A 22,671-nucleotide genomic window follows, 5' to 3' on the forward strand; every position below is an offset into this window, starting at 1 on the left:
CACACTAACACACACACTTTGCTTCTATACATCCAGGGCCCCAGCATGGGGTCTTACACAAAAGAACCCCCATATCTTAACATCTCTCTCTCTGTTTCCCCCTGTCTCTCTCTCTCTCTCTCTCTCTCTCTCTCTCTCTCTCTCTCTCTCGCCCTCACCCAGCTGCATGTCCCGTGCTGTGCAGTGGTAATGGGCAGTATGACAAAGGCTCATGTATCTGCTACAGTGGCTGGAAGGGTCCGGAGTGTGATGTGCCAGTCAACCAGTGCATCGACCCTCAGTGCGGCGGCCATGGAACCTGCACAGAGGGCACCTGCATCTGCTCACTGGGCTACAAGGGAGAGAACTGCATTGAAGGTGAAACTTTTGTGAAATCTTGAGTTAAAAAAAACAAGTACTATTACAGTACTAACCAAGTAACTATTAATACAACAAGTGGTTCCAAACTGTTGCAGAGTAGTACATTGTTCACACAGACACACACACACACACAATTTCTTCGAAGTCTGAATGGGTCGTTTCCTCTCACTGTGCTTCAGTTCCTGCACTGCAGCAAAAAAAGAAAAAAGACATCAGAGATTTGATTAAAGAATCAAAATCTATTTTATTGATCTGGTTGCTGAGAAAAATAGCCCCAGGCCTGCGACATGTTCAGTGTTTGCTGGAGTTTGGCCGCTCTGAGGCAAGAAAGTGATAGGCAGAAAGAGACTTGAAGGAAAGTGTTAGAGCCATTTCGCAAAGTCCTTAGAGAGAAGAAATCCAGCCTGGCTGTCGAAAGACAGGGACAGAGATGGGAGGAAGCACAGAGAGGTGAGAGACAAGCAGAGGAAGGAGACAGGAGGAGTGTGTTTTTACTCGAAGAGAGGGCAGACAGGAGAGGGGTGAGAAAAGGCTACATATGAAGGTGAAAAAGGGTAAGAGGAAACAGAGAGCGAGAGAGAGAGAGAGGCATTCAAGCTTGAAATATTCGTCTGATGTCTTTGTATTCACTGCAGGTGCGAATATAATTTTTTTAAGTTTATCATTTTTGAAAATGTTTAACCCTAAACAAGTATATTTAAGGTGTAATTTTTCAATAGAAAAATAGATAGCTGTACTTTATTGTTTGACAAAGGGGGACAATTTCATAAATGGTTAATGAATAAATTCATTAAGTTATTTTTGATAGATTAGATTTTAGCAACTTTTATTGCTGATAAGTAAATTTAATATAGTTTTTTAAGCCAAGAGTGAAAACTCCTTGAGTATGTCAGTACTTGAGTACCTCAGGACTTAAATATAAAAAAATATTAAATCAAATATTATTACAGTTGAGTACATGTACTGTGCTGCACATTTTAATGTATTATGTTTATTAAACACCCAGTTAAATTTATGTTAGTGTAAAATAAAACATAATAATAATAATAATAATAATGCCCAATCACAGCTGGTTTCATTAAACACAGTAAACATAATTTTTTTTTTACTTTCATGCAAATATGTAATCACTTTTATTTAAATGAATTATTGACACATTGCCTAAACATTTACCTAAATACATTTTTTGTACTTTTTCATCTCTGTGCTTAGCCAATCTTAATCTAATGTCTAAGCTGAAAGGCACTACCGTTAGGAATGTGGACAGGTTTGGATTTGGACAGAAAGTTGTCTGGCTTGAGTCAGACAAGGCTTAATGCTGTGGGTCAGGTGGGGTCATGCTTGGACAGAATGTACTCTAGTTTGCACATCAGCAACGGAATGAGTAGTTTGCTTGAACCACAAGGTCAGCACTGTTCCCCTTTTCCATCTTTTCTTCTAACACTTTTTTCCTCCTCCACCCCTTTTCCGCAAATCTGATATTCATCACAATACAGTCGCTCAGACAATTTACCTGAAGTGGCCGAGACACATAAATCAATACGTGTGATGCGGCATTTCTGCAGCCTAAACAGAAGGGCCTTCCGCAGATGACTTTGTGGTGTGAAAGTGGAGGGTGAGAGATACGCCCACGCCGGGCCGAGGGGCGGCTAATTTGTCAAATGGCTTTCACTCCGTCTGAGCGGCCTGATCTCCTTGGCAGCTCGGCAGTCAATGTCAATTTTTCCGGAACATCCGAAGCAGCCGTGTAAACATAGAGGTAGAAAAGTCAGGAGGAGGAAGAGGAGGCGGGAGGGAGGGCGGGAGAGAGAGAGAAAGCAAAACAGAGAGAGAGAGAGAGAGAGAGAGAGGTAAGTATGAAAGGCACTAGAGAGGAAACACTCATTCGCAGACCTACTGTGTGGGGGACATTGATTTTTCATGCTCAGATGAAGGTCCATGTGAGTGTGGGTGAGTGGGTGTGTGTGAGTGTGTGCTGTCACAGCCCCTCCAAAACCTTCCAAGCCCACTGGCCAAGCTTTTCTCGTCTGTGCATTAGGATTTTACGCTTGTGTGCTCAAGTGTATTACTGTGTTTCCCCTTGAGGCACACTGTACTGTTGGCATATCCAGGAAGAAAAATACAGCATACATATTTATATATTTACTTTAACCCTTTAGTCTTTTAGTTTCATAGTTACTTAATTAAGTAGCATTATGTAGAATTTCAGCTTAAATTAACAGCTTCAAAATCATGTTGATTCTCCACTTCACTCCTTCATCAGTCCACATGCTTCTTTCATTGTCAATGCTTCTGTTCTGTGTCTCTCAGCTTGTAAAATGCACGCAAAAAGTATGTCCTTTAATGTTCACTTCCTGCCTGTAGGGGGAGCCCAGGAACAAAAAAACACCCATTCTTACATAATGCTGCTTTAACATGAATTACTAAATAGTAAATCTAGGGCTCAGGGAATCAAAAAGCAGCCTAAACATATAGATTCTGGCCTCTTTTTTCTACTGTTTGACCATTACCTAAATGTCTTATGTGTGTGTGTGTGTGTGTGTGTGTGTGTGTGTCTGTGTATTATTTTGCAGTCGACTGTCTGGACCCGACTTGCTCCAATAATGGCATCTGTGTGAGCGGTGAGTGCCACTGTAAACCAGGCTGGGGTGGAGCACACTGTGAGCTGCCCAGAGCTCAGTGCCCTGACCAGTGCCATGGCCACGGAGCCTTCATTCCTGAGACAGGCCTCTGCAGCTGCGACCCCAGCTGGATGGGTCCCGACTGTTCCGTAGGTCAGTCTTTTACTGGTTCTTTCCTGAGCCTTTTTTTACCCATAGGTTTTTATGCTAATGCCAGCATTTATTATTGCTCACACAAAGACTTTTGTTATGATTTAAATATGATGAAGTTATTATCATTTTTGCTTATGTAAGTATATTTGTAATTTTTTGACACTGAAACAAGCAAAAAAAGCTAATGTAACTTCAGTATGTACATTGAATGTAATTAATTATGTTACAAATTATGGAATCAATTATGCCAAATACCTTTAAATAATATGGCAAACTAAAATTAGGTTATGTATATGTATAAAAAGGATTATGTGAGTTATTTTCCTCAACATTGGTGTTTAAAATCTCACATAACGGTTTCAGAAAAAAACTACAACATTATGGATTCAGAAAGAGTGACCTTGTTGCTCCTCTTTGTGATTGTGTGGGCTTGTGTTGCAACAGAGGTGTGCTCGGTGGACTGCGGCACTCATGGCGTGTGTATGGGAGGCTCGTGCCGTTGCGAGGAGGGATGGACGGGCGAGGCGTGTGACCAGCGTGTGTGTAACCCGCTGTGTGTGAAGCACGGCACCTGCAAGGACGGCAAGTGCGAGTGTCAGCAGGGCTGGAACGGAGAGCACTGCACCATCGGTAGGCACCTGGCCAATTCATTCAATTCCCAACTTCTCTTTCTCTTTTACACACACACACACACACACACACACTCTCTCACACAGGACACACTCTGCCTGCCCTTCCTTATTCATTCGGAACAACACACCATAGAGAGGGCTGATGCAGCTCTTCCTGAGTTTATGTTTTACTCCCCAGAAAACGCTCCCAGCTCTAGAGACTCCATGCATTTCACACTTCAGTGTTTTCCTCAAACTTTAAAGCAATAGATACTGAATTGAATCTGGGAGGTGGGACAGAGGGTATCTTTATTATGATCATATGAGTACATCAACATTTGAGTAAAATACACTACACTCTTATATATCTTATCTAAATATAAATATTGGGTCCAAAATGGTGTTTAATATAAGTATGTCATTGGCATTGGGCTGTTTATTTATGTGAAGGTTCTATAAACATTTAAAAGGCTGATTATTAAACCTTTATTTAAAAAGCTTTTTTTAAATAATAAAAATAATAAAATAATAATTAAATAATAAAAATGTTTTGTCTTGTTAAAGATAAAAGTAGATAAAGTACATCATTTGCGTTTATCTATATTGAATCCCTTCTCTTAGTTTAAACAAAAAACAACAAAATTTTTCTCTCTTTCTACTACTGTATTTCAAAATAGATTCACTACTCTATAATCTACACAGTCATATCAGAATATTATGACCACCTAGTGGGATATAGTAGGAACCCTTGGCTCGGATGCCACTAGCGAGACATTGTAGCATAGACTGTATTATGTGACAGAAGGTGTTCATTATAGAGGGAGTCATTGCTACCCTCTGGCATCAGTGGTCCGTGGGGCACCACTGTTACTCAATTGGGAGGCACTTAATGTGTGATACTTGGTACACGTTCACTAAAGCGCTCTAGAACATCCCATGAGGTTAGCAGTTTTCAAGATGCTCTTACCCTTAATCCAGTACCATGTTATCATGCCCTTTTGGGCATCAGTCAAATCTGTGTCCTTTTCCCATGACGATTGTTTCGCACTCTGCTACAACTGACTGGTGTGCTCGCTTATTTATAAGTGCAGAAACATCCCGGGCCAAGTTCACTCCGAAGCAGGTGTGCTCATATATTATTGAATGGAAATCAATGTAAAATAAGAGTTTATTCCAAGTAATCTTAGAGTATTTCTATTGTTCTGTTCATCCAGCATTATTTACACAGTGTACAGGGCAGCTACGGGGTTCAACTGATGGAGAAGGCTAAAAACAGACAAAAATTAAGAAGCATGTTTTTCATTGGATATGTGTGTTTTGGTGGCTAGGTTAACTTTTATATTTTAGGTAAATTTAAATGTGAAATTCTTACTTTTGTATTTTAGAATTCTATACTTCACTGTTTACAGGGGTGTTTGTTATCTGTTCCCCAAAAAGACAATTTAAGGTGTTAAAAAAAAGAAGGAACAGTTTCCAAAGCCAGCAAGATCAAGGTATAAGATAAGAAAAGACTAGAGAAGGCCAAAGAATGAGCAAACAGATGGAGTAAATGTTGTTTTTCACTCATGTCTGGGGTTGGGATCTCTTGTTTAATTCACATTAGCTGTTTATCAAGCCCTTACGATCTCCAAGCTGGGAAAGCGCAAAAATGTGAAGAGCATGGAGTCCCTTTGACTGGGTTTAGAAACCACTGTTATAAGCTCATTAGCTCTAAGTGTCTGTCTGACTGAATGATATAGAGGAGTTAAGCAGGACTGGAAGTGATCAAATGTAAGTCTTTTCCTCTCCCTCGTATTTGCTGAGAGTTGTGGCTGAGGCGTGCAGGCAGAGTGCGTCACTCAAAGGATTCTAATGAAACGGAAACTATGATGATGCAAGTTTTGAGCTTGTGGATAAAAGGAATAATACATTAAAATAAGCCCCAGACACATCTGAGATAGACACACAGAAGGCGTAGCTAATAAGAGCTGAGAGATGGCTTTTTAAAAGGGGATTTACTGAAGGAAATGTGCAGGGAAGAGTTTGATTTGAGAGGTTTTAATGTCGAAAAATGGGGACAGGTTCCAATCCAGCAGGGTTAGGCAGAGAATTAGAAAGGACTAGAGAAGGGTCAGACAAGGAATGAGCAAATAGAATGGCTATAGAAGGTCAGCCGTTGAGGAATTGAGAGACATTAGCACTTTTCCTGGGTCTTGCGTTCGACTGCGAGAAGGCTGGTGTTTGATCACACGCCAGACGGCGCAGACAGGTGAGTGGGCTCACGTACCGAAAAGTCTCTGTCATAGAAGAGCAGATGAAAGCTGCAGATGTCTTCACCTGATAAGTCACACTTTCAACTTGCCCCTGACTTCTCTCTCTCTCAAAAATAGACTTTTAAAGCATGAGCATGTCTCTGTCACTGTCTGGGTGTCTCTGTGAGTGCGTGTGTGTGTGTGTGTGTGTGTGTGTTTGCATCTGTCTGAATGAAAGAGAGAGAGTCTGTCACTCTTAAGATGACACAAGTGACACAAATCAAGTCTTCTCCAACCTAAGCAACCTCTTGCCTTCAGTTTCTTCCCCCCTGCTGTTTACTGAAAGGCCGTCTGGTCTATTGTCATCCTGACTCGGCAGAGAAAGTCAAAAGCTAGCCATCGCTTTCCATTTATAGTCCTCTGAGCTCCTTTTAAAAGCTGAACTGCACCCTTCTTAGAATGCTCTGCTATACACTGCCCGTCAAAAGTTTAGAGACACCTAGCTTTTTGAAAAAAGCATTGTTTTAATACTTGAGCGTGCCCCCCCTTGGTCAGCTTACAAAAACTTCATTTGACAACATATTAAAGGCTAACCAGTTTATTGTGAGGAAAGCATGTAAAGATATGCGTATCCATGACAACACAACTACAAATATCTGCACGTCTATCAAAATAATATAGCTTTATAATATAATAGCTTTAAATGTTCAGCTGCTATGTGTTTTCTACATACACATGAGTGCCTATTTTTCAAGGCACTCCTGACTGCTCATATCAAGAAAACCTGCCTGTAGAGACTATCAGAGTTTTTGTGTTTTTTTCCCGATGAACATACAGTTTAGTATGATGTAGTAGAATTGTTTTGCTTATGCTGCTGCTCTAACCACATACTAATTGGCTGAAATGTGGGCTAACCATCTCTGCATGTTCTTTCACTATACCCGCATTACCCCCACCAACCAGTGGCCGTAACAGCAGTGTTTTTCTTACTCCAAGCTGCTTCTAGCTGCTATGCTTAATTTAGCAAATCCAAGAAATAGACCAAGAAGAAGAAATTTTAAATATTGTAAACACTCTCATCGCTGTTGGCACAAAACCTTGTATGGTAGCTATACAGTAAAACAGTCAACTTTTAATGGAAGTTGATTTAGCAAGGTGTAATTCCATTTTTGAGACATTTCATTTGGTCCGTTCATCAGGAAGTTGACATGCAGTGTAAAAACTACACTTTCTAAATAGTTCAGGTCAAATAAATCCAACAAAGACAGAGATTTGAGATCTTTTGAGTTGCATTACGTATTTCAGTAACACTCGTGGAAATGCCAACCAACATCTACAGCCTTTCAGGTCAACTGACATAAACCTACTGTATGTAAACAATTCCAGCAGATGTTTGAACCCTTGCTAAAGTCAAATGACATCACACTTGCCAAAGCAGGCTCCATGTAAAAGGATGCTTGTTGGAATAAGCCTTTAGAAGTGTTTATAAATGAATAGAGCACACAACGTTATGTGTTATGTGCAGCTGTGATGTTTTTCGTGATAACACTCTCCTTGTACTGTGTTCTGTTCATATTTGTGATATTGTTTTTTCCTCCCAATAAACTTAGTAAGTCCGTAACTTAAGTCCTTAAGGTTATCGCAAGTACAAGTACAATTGCAGTACAAACGTACGCTGCTTATTTCTTATTGCTGGAAGTCTCCATACTTTTACCAGACAGTGTCATTAAAAGCTGCATGTGTGCATGTCTCCTGCCTCTCACCTCGCCCTCTTGTTCCCCCTCTTTGCGTGCTCTCTCTATTGCAGACTATTGGGATGAGACTTATAAAGGTATTGTACCTCGTCCGCACTGTGTCGTAGCGCTAGCTGCACCGTAGCACTGGCCACTAGCACTTCTCCCGATAGCTTTGGCTGTGTAGAGACTGTGTGCTTCCGACAGTGTGTCCTGTAGAGTAGACTTGGTGGTGTACACTAGAGCGCCTAGCCGTGTAGAGCGGGTCTGGAATGCAAGTGTGTGTTTCTCTACGTCCCGTGTTTTCTTGTGCCGGTTTGTTATAACCTTAACGGTTATAAAGCCTCGGGTCATTGTCTATCTCTCTTTGTGATTGTGTGGGGTTTTAACCCCTAAGAAGTGTAGACTTGTTCTTGTCTTTTGCTAAATATTCTGTGTACATTTGGGAAGAATGGAATTGTAATGGCACACATCAGTTACATCATTATTTGCACAGTTAGGTACGAAAGGAATTGCATGTTTGCAATTTTCTCTGCTACAAATGAGAACTAATAATTTAACAAAATATCAGAAGAGGGTCTCTTTGTGTTTATACCAGGAGGGTCTTACAATGCAACTGTACTTGAGCTTACTAATAGGCTGGAGAGTCCATATAATTTTTAGATAAACAAAACAAAACACCATCCAAGACTAAACACAGATTAAAACATAAACGGTGTAGGGTTTTGCAGTATACCATCTGTTAATCAGTATCACAGCATCTTGCTTTTGCAATACTGAAATCCCAGAGGTTTGTCTACAATATGTAAATAGGCCTTCTAACCTTCTAAATTACAGATTTCATTGTGACTATAAAAACAATCAAGACATTCACATGTTTGATTTGCGGTCAATATACTCCGATCAGCCAACATTAAAACTGACAACTGACAAGTGAAGTGAATAACATTGATTATCTGGTCTAAATGGCATCTGTCAAGAGGTGAGATATGCATATTAGGTGGAACATGAACAGTCAGGTCTTAAAGTTAAGGAAAAAATGGGCAAGCATAAACTGACACAAACTGACTGTGACTTTGACAAGGACCAAATTGTGATAGGTGGACTACTGGGTCAAAGCAGCAGGTATTGTGGGGTGTTCCTGGTAGTAGTAGTTAGTACCTACCAAAAGTCATCCAAGGAAGGACAACCAGTGATCCGGTGACAAGGTGATGGGTACCCAAGGCTCATTAATGTGATCCATTGAGGCCCACCTTACTAGACTTAAATGATCTGCTGCAAATACCCTGGTGCCAGATATGACAGAACACCTTCAGAGGTCTTGTGGAGCTGTTTTGGCAGCATGAGTTACACTAAATATCAAAAGTAGACATTTCTGATATCAAGCGTCATTCTGTGAGCGTTGTGTTCGTATCAGGAAGTATGGGTATCCACTGAAAAGCTTTAATTCTGAAGGACAGAAATGCATAGGATTTTCTAAAATTGCTGTTGTCATGCCCTGCGGTGAACAGAAATGCGCCAAAGTCGATATGTTTTGTTCTGTGTACATTTTTACCGTGAATGCCACTGGATCCTTGGAATTACAAGGTTGCAAATGAGTCGGAATATGAGCATTGTTACACCCTGCTAATAAGGACTTTAAGCAACGATGGCTGGAGGGAAAGCTGCCATAACTGTGGAAAGTCACAAAGCACCAACTCGACATTGCAATTTAGTACAAAACTAGGCTTACTCGATGTCCAGGAATCCAGCCCTTATGTACGAGCAGGGGTGCCTGCATTGGTGCTGGCAAAGACCGCAGACTCAAGATCAGTCAGAAAAACACAACATAAAGTTCATCTATCTCAGCAGGATATTAGCAGCCTACTTTTTTTGTTTTGCGCACCCCCTTTCTTTTCTATAGGCAAATTACAGGGAACAAAGCAGAGCAGGGCTGCTAAAAGTTTCAGCAGGTTTGTGCAGGCTGAAAGTGGCGAGCTGAAGTTGGGGCTGAAGTTGGGGCTGAAGGTGGCAGGGAGGGCGTGGATCCTGTGGTGATTGTTAAATTTCATGAGCCACTGGTGCAGAGTTTTTTTTGTTGTTTTTTTGAGGGGGGTGGGAATGGACGACGGGTGGGACATGAGCATTTTACTTCACATATTTTGTCTCTCGGGGCACAGGGCCAGAGGGAGGCATCATAATGACTTTGTCCCAGAATCTGCACACTTTCTCCCTCGCCGGGTGCATACTAATGGGGGGATCAGAGGGGGTTGGGGGGATGTGTACAAGAGCGCGGGCGGCGAATATGCAGCGGCAGGGAAAGCAGGGATAATGATGGCTATGAGTGGTGGACCTTCAGTAATCACTTCAACAGGATGCATCAGTCGGGCCTTTCAGTGTGAACTTCCAGAGGAAGGAGAAAGCCCACTGCTGTGTTCCAGCAACACACCTTCTATATCCTCACACAACGTCATGCATTCTAATCATATTGTAATATATTTAAATTAGAGGTGTGTATGTTCATATTCATGTTTTGTGAGGTGATGCTAGGTGGGAGGTTTGTGTTATTAATGGTATTTATGTTGTTGGACATACAGATCTAAAGCTGAAAGAGTTCCATAATTCTTATAAAATCACCCTGTGACCACAAAAATCACTCCACAAACCAATTAGAAAAACTGGTGAGTGCTACACAACATCAAATAAATTAGTGCTTGTTTAATTAGTATAAATTAAATGTCTTCTGGAGGAAACTTCTTTAGCGATTGACTTTAATAAAATTTAAATCAATGTTGGCATTTCTTTTTATTTCAAAATGATTCCATCCATCCATTCTTTCTTTTTTATTTTATGTCTTTCTTTTATCTTTTTTATCCTTTCTTTTTGTCTTTTATCTATCTATTCTTTCTTTCTTTCTTCTTTATATTGTACTTTTTGTTCATATCTTTTTTTTTATTTTGTTTGCATATTTACCTTTATTTATTTGTTTGCTAATTATTATTTTTCTTTTTTTCTGTTTCATCTATTTGTCTTGCTTCTATTCCTTTGGTTTGTTTGTTTGTTTCTTTTTGTTTTTTACAGCCTTACCTCCATCTTTCCTCCCATTTTGAAAAAAAAGTCCCATTTTGCTTTGTAACCTTTCTTTCTTTCTTAATTTTTTTTCTCTCCATTTCCTTCATTCTATATTTGTATAGTCTTTCTTTTATTTGTGTTTCTTTCTTTTTTCTGTCTTTTAAGTGTTTGTTTAATTCTTCTGTTCTTTCTTTATTTGTTTTTGTTTCTCTCTTTTTTCTTCTTCTCTTTCTCTTGTCTGCACAGCCTTACATCATTACTTTGTTTGTTTTGTTTGTCTTTTTTATATTGTATATATATTTATATCCATCTTTCCTTAGAAAAAAGGCCCCATGCTTTGTAACCTTTTTCTTTTCTTTCTTTCTTTCTTACTGAAATCTCTGTACGTTGTAGCAGCGTGGGAAGATTGGCTGAAAATCTCACACTGCGGTTTCTTCAGTCTGCGCATTGACTTTGCATGCTGGTACAGGCCCTTGACGGACATGGTTTATGCGTGATCAAATGCATGATTGGCCAACCTGTGCAGACAATGGTGGAGTACAGAGGCATGCAAAACAAATGTGCATTTCAGAACATGCATTTCTGATCTCTGCTGGATCAGGCAGCAGGATTCGTTCTACAGTGTTTGATCTTTTAAAATCATCAAACGAGAGCACATCACTTACAGTGTATCTTTATATTGCATCATTATTTATGGTTGTCCCAGAAGTGTCTCATTTCCTTCCCAAGTCTTGGGATTCTTAGGGAGTTCAGACGGGCAGTCAATCATTTTTCTCTTTTATAACTCTCTCTTTAGCCTCTCTCTCAGTCAGCAGCCCGTGAGCTGTGTGAAAGCACTCTTCTAACCTTTTACTAGTTTCAGTGATGGGAAGTTGAGGGAGAGATTTGACTTTTTAGACGTAGAACTATCAAACTCAAGCAAGTCCAGATGGAGAGTGTTTTATAGGTTCTCTCACTGTTTGATTTTATCAGTCCCGTCCCAAGGATAGTTTTGAGGATTTATGAATCTAACCTTTATTTTTATGACCTTTAAAGGGGAAAGAGCTGCACACCAGCAGACCAGAGAACGTGCTGGAGTGCAGCTCTTCCTTTATTCCTTTTCTTTCTCTATCATACACATCACAGCCTACTATTCTACTGCTGCCATTTATCCCATATATACCTTTTTAATTCCTATTTCTCTTACACTTTTTTATTATATGTTTGTTCATATTTTTCTTTCTTCTTTATTTATTCTATCTGTTCTTTTCTTTATTTTTCTTTTTTCTGCACAGCATTTAGATAGTCTTTTTGTTTTTCTTCTCTAGCTTCCTCTGTACAGGTGGCTTCTCTTTTTGTGTGGCTGCTTTCTTTTCCCACACCTCTTTCTCCCTCCCACTCTCCCTCTCTCAGTGTGTGTGGCGACCCATAACCCAAGGCAATCTCGCCTCCTTTTTAAAGGGATTACAATGGACTCCAACCACATTACTTTAGCTAGGTGTCTTAATACTTTCTGAAGCCCCACTTTATTCTAGTTAGTGTGCAGGGAATCGACTGGCCTTTGGCATAAAAGAGGGACCGTGCTCGGTCCTGCCCAACGAAAGAGATCAATGGCCACTATAGATTCTGCTGTCTTGGTGCTTCATAAGTATTTGGCTCCTTAAAATGGCAACTCAATTTAAAAAGCAATCATTGCTAAGTGACTTTTCTCTCGGCTCAATATTATGTGGCAATCAATGCATAGCGGGCTGTTAATGTGGCATCTGAAGGACCCCAGACGTTGAAAATTATATTAATTAAAGTGACGTTGCATTTGATTTGTGGCGGCTGAATGGGTTTGGCGCATTCAGGGGTTTTCACGCTCCTTTGACTTTGGCCGTGCTGTCCTCCCCCCCCCGACCACAAATCCATTGAAATGTCACCTGTGCTGGATCAGCTGGCACTAATGCCACAGCTGCATGATAAAAAACACCAACCGCTTCCAAAAGGCCATGTCTCTATGGTGACAAACAGACAAGACCACTGACACGCTGACAAATGTGTTAACTGTTTGAGGTTAAGCTTTTGGAGTGAGGCATCTGACAGTAATAGTCATTAATGACCAATTACCCCGTCCACAACATTGTGTTTACTGGAATATGAAGGGTAATAGCTGATCGTAGACCAGCACACGCAAGATGCAATTGCATGCTAAAACCGGACTGGACCAGTCAGTCGCTCCTGAGTAAAACATTGACTGTTTTATTTACAAAAGTGTGAGATAAGTCAGAAAATGTCAGGTCACAACTCCAGGGTGCTTAATTATGTCCTAGTGAAGCTGCTGGAATATGGAGTTTGCCCTTTTCATGGCTCCATGCACTCGGCCGTCCGTCACACACACTGCCTCTCCCTGGGACGCCCATGAATCCATGCTGTTATGCCATAGCAAACGGCTGTGACAAGTTTGTTTCAATTGTAATTTTTTGCTTCTTTTCTGAACATGTCACTGCTAAAGTGATGCATAAAATGCAGTGATGCATTTGCTTCATTTACAGATTTATCTGCACTAAACTGGAATGGATTATAATAAAATTCCAAACGCCTACTAAACCTGGCGATTAACTGAATGAAATTAGCAGGGAATCACTAAACTATGCAGTACTCCAGCCACCCAGGACAGGAGGAATTTTAAGGATGAAATTAGGTTACTTGTTTACAGCCAGTATTTATTTGTTCTATAAATGGTGCCTTTCTGTGTAAAAAAAAAAAAAAAAGGACACCATACCTGAAGCGTGAGATTTTATAGTTTACAGTGACATTGGATGCATATCAGTTCCAGCAGAAAGACTGCTATTGGAAGTAAAGAGGGTTTTTACATTCATTTACATTTTGCATTTCTCCATAACGTCAATCCTGATGTATCAAGGCCCAGAAAAATGAATTCACTTGGCTATCAGTATATCCCTAGAATTATGTCCTAAAGAATCCCAATTAGATCAGAGCTCTGATTCATACCCCTACTTCTTACTGTTACAGTGTGTTGAGCTTGGAGACAGAGGCAGATGTACTCGTAGGACATTTATTAAAAGAAAATAAAACAATCTAAAACACAAACTAACAAGAGAATTAAACAAACAGAACCAACAGGCAAACAAACCTACCAAGTACTGAGACTAATGTTGGAAGCAAACAGAACAAATGGATTAAGCAAACAGCTCAAGGAGACGAACAAAGGTAACTAACTTAACACAAAAGGAAACCAAACAAACACTAAGATTACTAAATCAAACAAAACAAGAATCAGACAAACAAGTCAACAAACTGTAAAACCAACACAAACATGCAAACGACCAAACAAGGGAAGGTTGCAACAAAGGGGTACTTATACACAGGGACACACAAGGAACACCTGGGACTAACAAGGGGGCGTGGCTAGTGAAGAGGCACAGGTGGGAACACTGATGAACAGGCGGGGCTGGGACTGGCGAACAGAGCCATGTGCTTAAAAGCACATGAAACAAAACAAAGGGACAGGCGTGATAAGGACAGACAGGTACACAGGAGACAGGCCAAACAGAGGCACATGCGTAACACTTACAAACCGTTCTTAAAAACTTCCCTTTTACATAAAAAGCCCCTTCACTTACCCACACACACATACGTACACACACCAGGATAAAGTATAAAACATCAGTGTGAACAGGAGCTTTAAAGTGGAATTCATGGTATTAGCTTTGATAAAATCACACATAACATCCTTCACACATTTACATCCCCCACCCCTACATACATCTCGTCCCATAGACTCTCACCTGCTCTCTCACTTCTCTCTCACTCAGCTCTCTTGCTAAATGTTTCCGCTATCTTCACTCATACACACACACACACTCTTGCTCTCACACTCTCTCACCTAGAGGCCTCCTAATCTGATCTGTAGTCTCGAGCTTAGCTCCTAATCACATTCACACATGAAAGAACAGTGTGCTCAGGCCAGGAGAATCAAATCATCTCCACCAAATTAACCCGCTGGGAGCTCCCATACATGTTCTTATCAAATATTCCCAACTCGACAAGAACTCGAGGGACTTCTGATAAAGCTGTTTACCACCAGTGATGCCCCCCAGCGCTCTGTAGAGTATGTGAAATCAAAATGCTATTTTCTAGTGATAGTCAACTTACGAGTGGTCAGTGTTGCTTTTGATTTGTCTTCAGGGCAGCTTCATATGTTACCAGTCGGCTGAGGTGGCGGGTGTAAGTCTGTGTGTTAGGAGAGCGCCTGTGTGTCCGATTGTGCCCATGTTGTATGTGTATATGTGTGTGTGTGTGAGAATGCATGTTAATGCATGCCCTTAGAGACTGAAGACTGAAGATGGCAATGAACTGACTCTTGGATCTCATACTCCTCTCATTTTGTGTCTCCCTTTTCTTTCTACCCTCTTTTACCCTTTTCTCAGATGGCTGTCCCAACCTGTGTAACGGTAACGGCCAGTGCACCATGGGGCAGAACAGCTGGCACTGCGAGTGCAAGACAGGCTGGAGGGGCACCGGCTGCAATGTTGCCATGGAGACGTCCTGCGCAGACAACAAAGACAATGAAGGAGGTCAGAGGGCGATCAAAAATGACTTGAAAATGTGTATTATTAATGCTTTCACACCAGAGTTTCAACTTTAAAGGAATCCTCCAGCTTTGTGCTGGGCTTCCTCGAGGAGAGCTTTGTAAATGGTTAAGCTTAAACACTCACATGCATAAATTATTCATACACATGCAATCACATCCATTGTTTATTTCTATATTTGTACTAAATTTAGTTCTAGCTCTAATTCTACTTCTTTTCTCGGATGTTTAAAAAATAGTATTATAGTATATAATAGTATATATAGTACTATACACAATACTATATATGAGATTCTGTTCATTCAGGGTATTTAAAAAAGAGTTACTGTCTCTACTGTCTAGGGGAAGCTTTCTAATAGATTCTGGATCATAGCTGTGAGGATTGGATTGCATTCAGTAACAAGAGCATTAGTGAGGTCAGATTGTTGGATGTTCACCACCCCCACCTCCTCCCCAACTCCTCAACTCATTCCAAAAGTATTGGATGGAGCACCATCATTCCAGAGAACACAGTTCCACTGCTCCACAGCTCAATGTGTGAGCATTTGCACATCTGTGCCAGCAATGGGTGCAGAATGCATTCATCAGAAGGGGTGAACACAAACATTTGGAAATATAGTGTATGACAGAGTAAAAGGGAGATTACAAGGTGGTGGTGGGTTGCAAAAACGTAGTTGTGAACATGTTAATAATAGAGATGGCATTCATAGGATGTTAGACTGGGAGCCGGAGGGGCTTCAGACAAGATCCTCTTTCAAAAATTCAGTTATTTCACGATTTTTACTCACTTATTCTATAAAGTAAGAGGTTAGTCCATAAAAAGGGTGAAAACTGACCTATGTGCAGAATATGCAAGCAACATACCAGGCAGCATGACAAACAATCCATTTCTGTTCCTCCAAGTTTGTACAGAAGGAAACAGACATTGAAACCTGGGCTGACTTTTACAGAATTTCAGGAGAATTTTGTTTTAGCAGAAAAAAGCATATTTCTCACTCAGCAGAGGCAGCAATGCTCTAAAGACAACGTGACATTTGTCCTGCCTGCGGGACAGCCAGTCTGAAAAGATTAAAGAGAGACTACATGTATGAGGGTTTAAGCTTTGAAGGTCTAGCGCTGTGTTAGGTGGGAGCTGTGTCTCATGGCTTTAAAAGTCTCTCCCTACTCGAGGGTCAAAGTGACTTTCAGTGGACAGCTCATCTCAGTGGGGTATAGTTTAGGAGATAAATGCTCTCTCTGACCTGAGGTGCCTTTTTCTGGGTTCACCTTATTTATCCACCTCTCTCTCTTTGGCTTTCTCACTTTGACTTTCAGCTACAGTAACACAAAGCAATCTGACCTTACTAAAGGACTACTGGCACAGCGATTGTATCCAGGCGGGGGGTTTTCTTCATTAGACATGCATTGTTTTAGATATCTTTCACTAACCTTTCCTCTTTTAAGCCACAACTCACAGGAGCATTCCAGCTAAACAGGGGAAGTATAAAGTCCTGCTAACTGAGCAGCAAAATCTGATATTTCATATTCTGTGTATAAAGGCAGATCATAAAAACCAGATCATATTTCAAAAGTCTGGACAAGAGACTAGTCTGGTCTAGTAGAGCTTGAATCAGCTTTGACTGCTCATACAGCATGGCATTGTACAGTGAGCTCACTAAAGCCAGTGGCTCTCTTTGCTCTTCCTTTCCTGTAGATGGTTTGACTGACTGCATGGACCCAGACTGCTGCATCCAGAGCCCATGTCAGAACAGCCCACTGTGCCGAGGCTCCCGAGACCCCCAGCAGGTCATCCAGCAGAGCCAGCTCCCCATACAGAAGGTTCGCTCCTTCTATGAGCGGGTGAAGATGCTAGTGGGCCGTGACAGCACACATATCATCCCAGCAGAAAACCCCTTCAATGCCAGGTACACTTTACCCAGTTCTTTATTATTATTATTATTATTATTATTATTATTAATAAAAACATTTAAACTCTGGTTCTTCTACTTTCACTAGGTATTAATCATATTTATTTAACATTTCATATAGAATGGACAAGCATATTTTTTAATATTTTATAAAAAGTTACATTAACACAAAGTTTAAAGAGATATGAAGTTATCTTACAACAGTAAAAATCTATACATAAATATTCTGTCAGTTCGTTTGGTAACATCATATATCAGTATAAAAAATAGAAGTATAACATTGCCTTATTTACAGGGATGTTATAGTGAGTTGATTGGTTATTGATTTGTTGATCTTCTGCTGTTTATTTTGTTTTTCTCAGTCTGGCATCATTGATCAGAGGCCAGGTGCTGACCACAGACGGAACCCCCCTGGTGGGAGTCAATGTCTCTTTCGTCAAATACCCCCACTATGGATATACTCTTACGCGGCAGGATGGAACGTGAGTTGTTTTTTAGCAAAGGCATGGCTGTATAGAACCATGATACATTTGAATACTTAAAGCAACAGTATGTAGCATTTTAACCTTAAAATAACAGCCTCAAAATCATTGTGATGCTCCACAGACCTTTAATAAGGAGAGCAGCATTACTATCGTTGCTACTCTGCACTCAATATGCCAGAAACTGCAGTATACCTGGTAAAGCGACCAGGAAAACGCTTATGAGAACTGTATAACTCCAGTCATATTCATGCATGGTAGCTCCCCATGTCCAGAATTGCGTCCTTAAATGGTGGCTCAAAGCGTGAATTACACTTCCCAAATGTAGGGGAAGCCCAGGAGCGAGAAATGCCAGTTCTTACATAATATTGCTTAAAATATTTTTTCTATGACCGAGAATCATTTGTATATGTTCTTTTAAATAAGTTTGGGGGAAATGGTATTATCTTCATTCTGTAGAGAACCCTTTTGGCTTAGAATGTACAAACTGATTTTTCTGAGCCATTAACAGCTGGCTGCTGTGCTTTCCTCCCACCCTCTTCATGTTAAGAATTTTGCTTGTTCGTGGCATTGATAAGCCAAGCCCTAATTTTTAACCACAATAAAAATAGTTTTTCAGATTCCAGCACTAGTGATGTATACCACTGCATAAACCATCACAGAACAAATCTTTATTACATTCATTTAGGGTCATGTAAACTTGGAGCTTTTCTGCTGAAATGACTGCAATCTATCAATGGAATTAATTATTCCCCCTAGAAAAATGGCATTCTGAATGGTAAAATCATTCAGAATGTAATAGTGCCATCAATAATGGGTACAGCACAAGTAATTATTTGTTTTTTCTGCTCTCTCCTTGCTTTCCTCCCTCCCTTCTATACTTTCCCGCAGTTTCGACCTCATCGCTAACGGAGGCGCTTCTCTCACACTTCATTTCGAGCGGGCTCCATTCCTGAGCCAGGAGCGCACAGTGTGGCTGCCGTGGAACAGCTTCTATGCCATGGATACACTGATGCTGAAAACAGAAGAGAACACCATCCCAGGCTGTGATCTGAGCGGCTTTGTCCGACCCGACCCGGTGGTGGTAGCCTCACCCCTGTCTTCCTTCTTCAGCTCCAGACCTGGAGAACGGTCCATCATCCCCGAGACTCAGGTCAGAACTGGACCACAAGGAGCACTTTGGGTCATGTAGACCCCCATCCTGCCCTCATTATGCTGCAGCTCCTGCAGATATGCTGCTAGGCCTACTGTTTCTTCGGCCCTTCATTACTTTTTCACCTCAGTTACCCAGGCTGCACTATTCAACTAGGGGTCCCTGACATTTGCAAAGCCCTTCTGGTTCACTTATTGGACTCCAGCCAGTTTTTTACATTAATGGGCTCCTTTCAAACCTAATTGAAATCACTGGAGTTCAACTCTTTCTTCATTTCCACCTTGTTTTCTCGTGCATTTTATCTTGCACTAGTCTTGCTTCTTCCTTCTCTGTTGAGTTTAATCTCATTTCTTTTCTCATTATCCACATCCCTCTTTATCTATCTCCTCCCCTAATAGAGAACATTCTTCAGCTGCTCACCACAATCTGCAGGTTTAATCTACTCTTGTTCTTCACGTTCCTCAGATTCTTCATGAGCAGATTGAGATTCCAAGCACCACTCTGAAATTGTGCCACCTGAGCTCACGGACGGCAGGCTACAGGTCCTTGCTGAAGATTACCATGACCCAGGCAGTGGTGCCCCTCAGCCTGGTAAAGGTGCACCTAATGGTGGCTGTGGAGGGTCATCTTTTCCAGAAGTGGTTCCACGCCTCACCCAACTTGGCCTATACTTTTATTTGGGACAAGACTGATGCTTATGGCCAGCGAGTCTACGGCCTGTCTGAGGCAGTGGGTGAGTGAGAATTGTCTACGAGATGACAAGATACACTATATTGCCAAAAGTATTCACTCAATCAATCAAATATGCCAATCAATTGTGACCACTACACGACAAACTGTTTTCTATAAATATGGCCAAAAGTACACTATATGGACAAATGAACAAATTCAACTACTTTAAATTGCAACCATTGCTGACACAAATGTGCAAATGCACACACCCATCTTGCCTAGTCCCTGTATACAAGTACTACCGACACAATAGGACTCTCTGGAGCAGATAAACATGAATATACTGGCACCATGCCAAAAGCCAGGCATGAGCTAGAGGGATACAAAGCCCTCCAGCATTGAGCTGTGGAGCAGTGATACTGTGTTCTCTGGAATTATGGTGCTCCATCCAATACTTTTGGGATAAGTTGGGATGGTGATCATCCAACATCCTGACCTTACTAATGCTCTTGTTGCTGAATGCAATCAGATCCTCACAGCCATGCTCCAAAATCTAGTAGAAAGCCTTCTCCGTAAAAAGCATTACTTCAACACAAGCAGGATACACAAAATTTTTTTTTTCTTTTTTTTTAACAGCGTTGGTTTTAGAAGAACCAATAAATGAGCAGGTGTCCCAATACTTTTGTTGATATAGTGTACGTTGCATGGCTCAAAATAGTAGTAGCAGCTTTCTAGGACTCTGAATTTTGTTCAGACAAAATGTACTTTTAGTAATAATAGCCTCTTAGCTCCAGTGAAAAGTAAAGGTGCATCCTATCACCAAACATGTCTTAGCTAGTCCACTACTGAATTAGTATCTTGGCTAAATTAGATTTTTTTCTAAAGTATCCTTCCACAATGCCCTCACCCTGATCTATCACTGCAATGCCGCATTCACTTTAACTGAAACAATAAAAATCACTGAAAAGCTAATCTGACAGAGTGCAGATCAGTTAAAAGAGCGTGATTAAAAGCACTTTGCTGGCTGTGTAATATGGGTCCGCTCATCGGGGATCACAGAGAGTTTATTACACGTCAAAGGGGATTAGCGCTCAGCCGTGTGAATGCAGGACCCCAGCAGCCAGCGCTGTATTAGAGAGCGTTCTGCCTCACAGGCCCTGTCAGCAAAGACTTTGGAGAGTGGCTCCAGGTAGCAAACACTGCTCTCTCTGCTGCTGCAGAGGGGAAAGTTGCTGAGGATAGCACTCTGTCACTGGTGTGGCATGTGTGCAAACAGTGTGGTAGCGACCCCACCACAATCCCCTCCAACCCACCCCCTCAAACTTGGCTCCATTTGTTATTCTCTTCCTATTTCATTGCACCTACTATACAAGTCAAAGGATGGAAGCAAGCACTCTTTGCTGTCTTTGTTGTTAACAGACCCTTTACAATGGCCAGTTTTTAAAGATTCTAACACAGCTGTTTCAGTTAATCCAGTTTTCTAGAGCATTTGAATGTGGATATGACTAGGATGAAAAAAAAAAAAAACATGAATCCAAACAAGAAGTTTGGATTCACTTGACATGTTTCAATATTTCAGAAAAAGGGTAGAAAATCCTTCTTATCTTTCAGTGGAAGTAAATGTAAAAAAGATTATTAAGTCATTTTAGGCCATTTCTATATTAGGTCCATACATATCCGGATTTATTTATAAAAACAGAGAATTCCCTTCCTCTGTTTTTGAAAATATTTCCATCCCCACAGAGACGAAAACCCTTGCATGAGCATGCTGAGCTACAATTGGGGAAATTGTACCTCATAAATAAACACATCAAAACACTAGGAAAACACAGAGGTTTAATCCCAAATTACACACTGCTCCCTACATAGTGTACTACACAAGTCATAAAATTACAGATTCTAATTCTAAATAGAGCATCATAGATTTGTAATAAAACAACATTTACATTTATTTATATGTTGAAATCTGAAATCTAGTGCCATCTTCATGTAGACACTGTAGGTTTGTGACTTATGTAGCTGACTCTATGAAGAGTAAAGAGGTATTTAAGATCCGGCCAGAAACATGCATGCGTTGTTTCATCAGCCTTGTCATAAAGCTCTGCCCACACAACACTTAGAGAGCGTTTTCAAAAGGCTCAGTTTTCAGTGATCAAAAACAGCATTTTCACATGGACCGGATGCCAAAATGCAGACAAAAACCTAATATATATATATATATATATATATATATATATATATATATATATATATATATATATATATATGGATACGTTTAGATGGAGCATTAGACATTTCAAATGTTCATTCTCAGTGTTCTCAAGTCTAGGCTCCTATAGCTCAGCTACTTAATGTACATTTACAGCTGACCAGTGTTCTACTCATTAGCTGAACAATTAAAAGACCACAAGACCAGCGTTTCGCAGTCATTTTCTGCACTTATCTGCAGTCAAATTGATTTCATTACCATTGATTTTAAACTCTTGAGTCCTTGTCCCTCATCTCAAACCTTGGCCTCCCTCTTTCTCATTTAGATGATTTAGTCTGTCACACACACGCTGACTGTTTAATTGATAACTCAGTAGTAGGTATATGCTAATTTAGACCGATGAAGGCTGTGGCCCAGTCCTCAGTACATGACATGTACATATCCAGGTGGGCCTACTCTGCAGAAACATGCACCTGACTACGACCCTGTTACAACCACAAACGGTGCAGGCCAGTGCAGAAGAGCAAGAGAGCAAGTCATGTCCTATTACAGAGTGTTTGAAGAGATCATCTGTTCACGCTTCCCTGCGGTTTCTGAGGATGTGAGAAGGCACCCTGCCCTAAGCATTAAGGAGCGGCTAGTCTGGCACCTTCTGCGTCCCACTGCGTTCCTGGCTGTGAGGACTTTATGAAAGGCATTTGGGTTGGGGTTTGGCGGTTCACTTGTGATCTGCTGTTGTCCGTCACTGAACCGAGCTATGCTGGCTCTCAACCGATTAGGGTTAAGTTAAGGGTATTAATTCATACATCCAGTTTATTCATTTGTTCAGTTTCTTTAGCCTTTCTCATACCCAAAGTTTCTTTATGACACAAGACATAAGTATGAAAGAAACTGGGATTCATTTATCATTAAGTA

General features: G+C 40.8%; 1 protein-coding gene across 8 annotated transcripts in view; it reads left to right on the plus strand.

Annotated features, from left to right (window-relative positions):
• tenm2a (teneurin transmembrane protein 2a) overlaps nucleotides 1–22,671 on the plus strand; it is a 667,726-nt gene that overhangs the window by 630,929 nt on the left and 14,126 nt on the right. For 6 of the 8 annotated variants that reach the window (XM_072664035.1, XM_072664038.1, XM_072664040.1 and 3 more), the window contains 9 exons: nucleotides 163–357; nucleotides 2,934–3,134; nucleotides 3,579–3,764; nucleotides 7,784–7,807; nucleotides 15,173–15,319; nucleotides 17,027–17,237; nucleotides 17,603–17,722; nucleotides 18,614–18,875; nucleotides 19,341–19,608. In XM_072664035.1, coding sequence (XP_072520136.1) covers nucleotides 163–357; nucleotides 2,934–3,134; nucleotides 3,579–3,764; nucleotides 7,784–7,807; nucleotides 15,173–15,319; nucleotides 17,027–17,237; nucleotides 17,603–17,722; nucleotides 18,614–18,875; nucleotides 19,341–19,608 — 1,614 coding nt within the window. The remainder of the gene's footprint in view (nucleotides 1–162; nucleotides 358–2,933; nucleotides 3,135–3,578; nucleotides 3,765–7,783; nucleotides 7,808–15,172; nucleotides 15,320–17,026; nucleotides 17,238–17,602; nucleotides 17,723–18,613; nucleotides 18,876–19,340; nucleotides 19,609–22,671) is intronic. The other 2 variants (XM_072664037.1, XM_072664039.1) reach the window with 1 other exon arrangement.

The sequence above is a fragment of the Salminus brasiliensis genome, chromosome 19, assembly GCF_030463535.1.
Source record: "Salminus brasiliensis chromosome 19, fSalBra1.hap2, whole genome shotgun sequence".
NCBI classification, from domain to species: domain Eukaryota; kingdom Metazoa; phylum Chordata; class Actinopteri; order Characiformes; family Bryconidae; genus Salminus; species Salminus brasiliensis.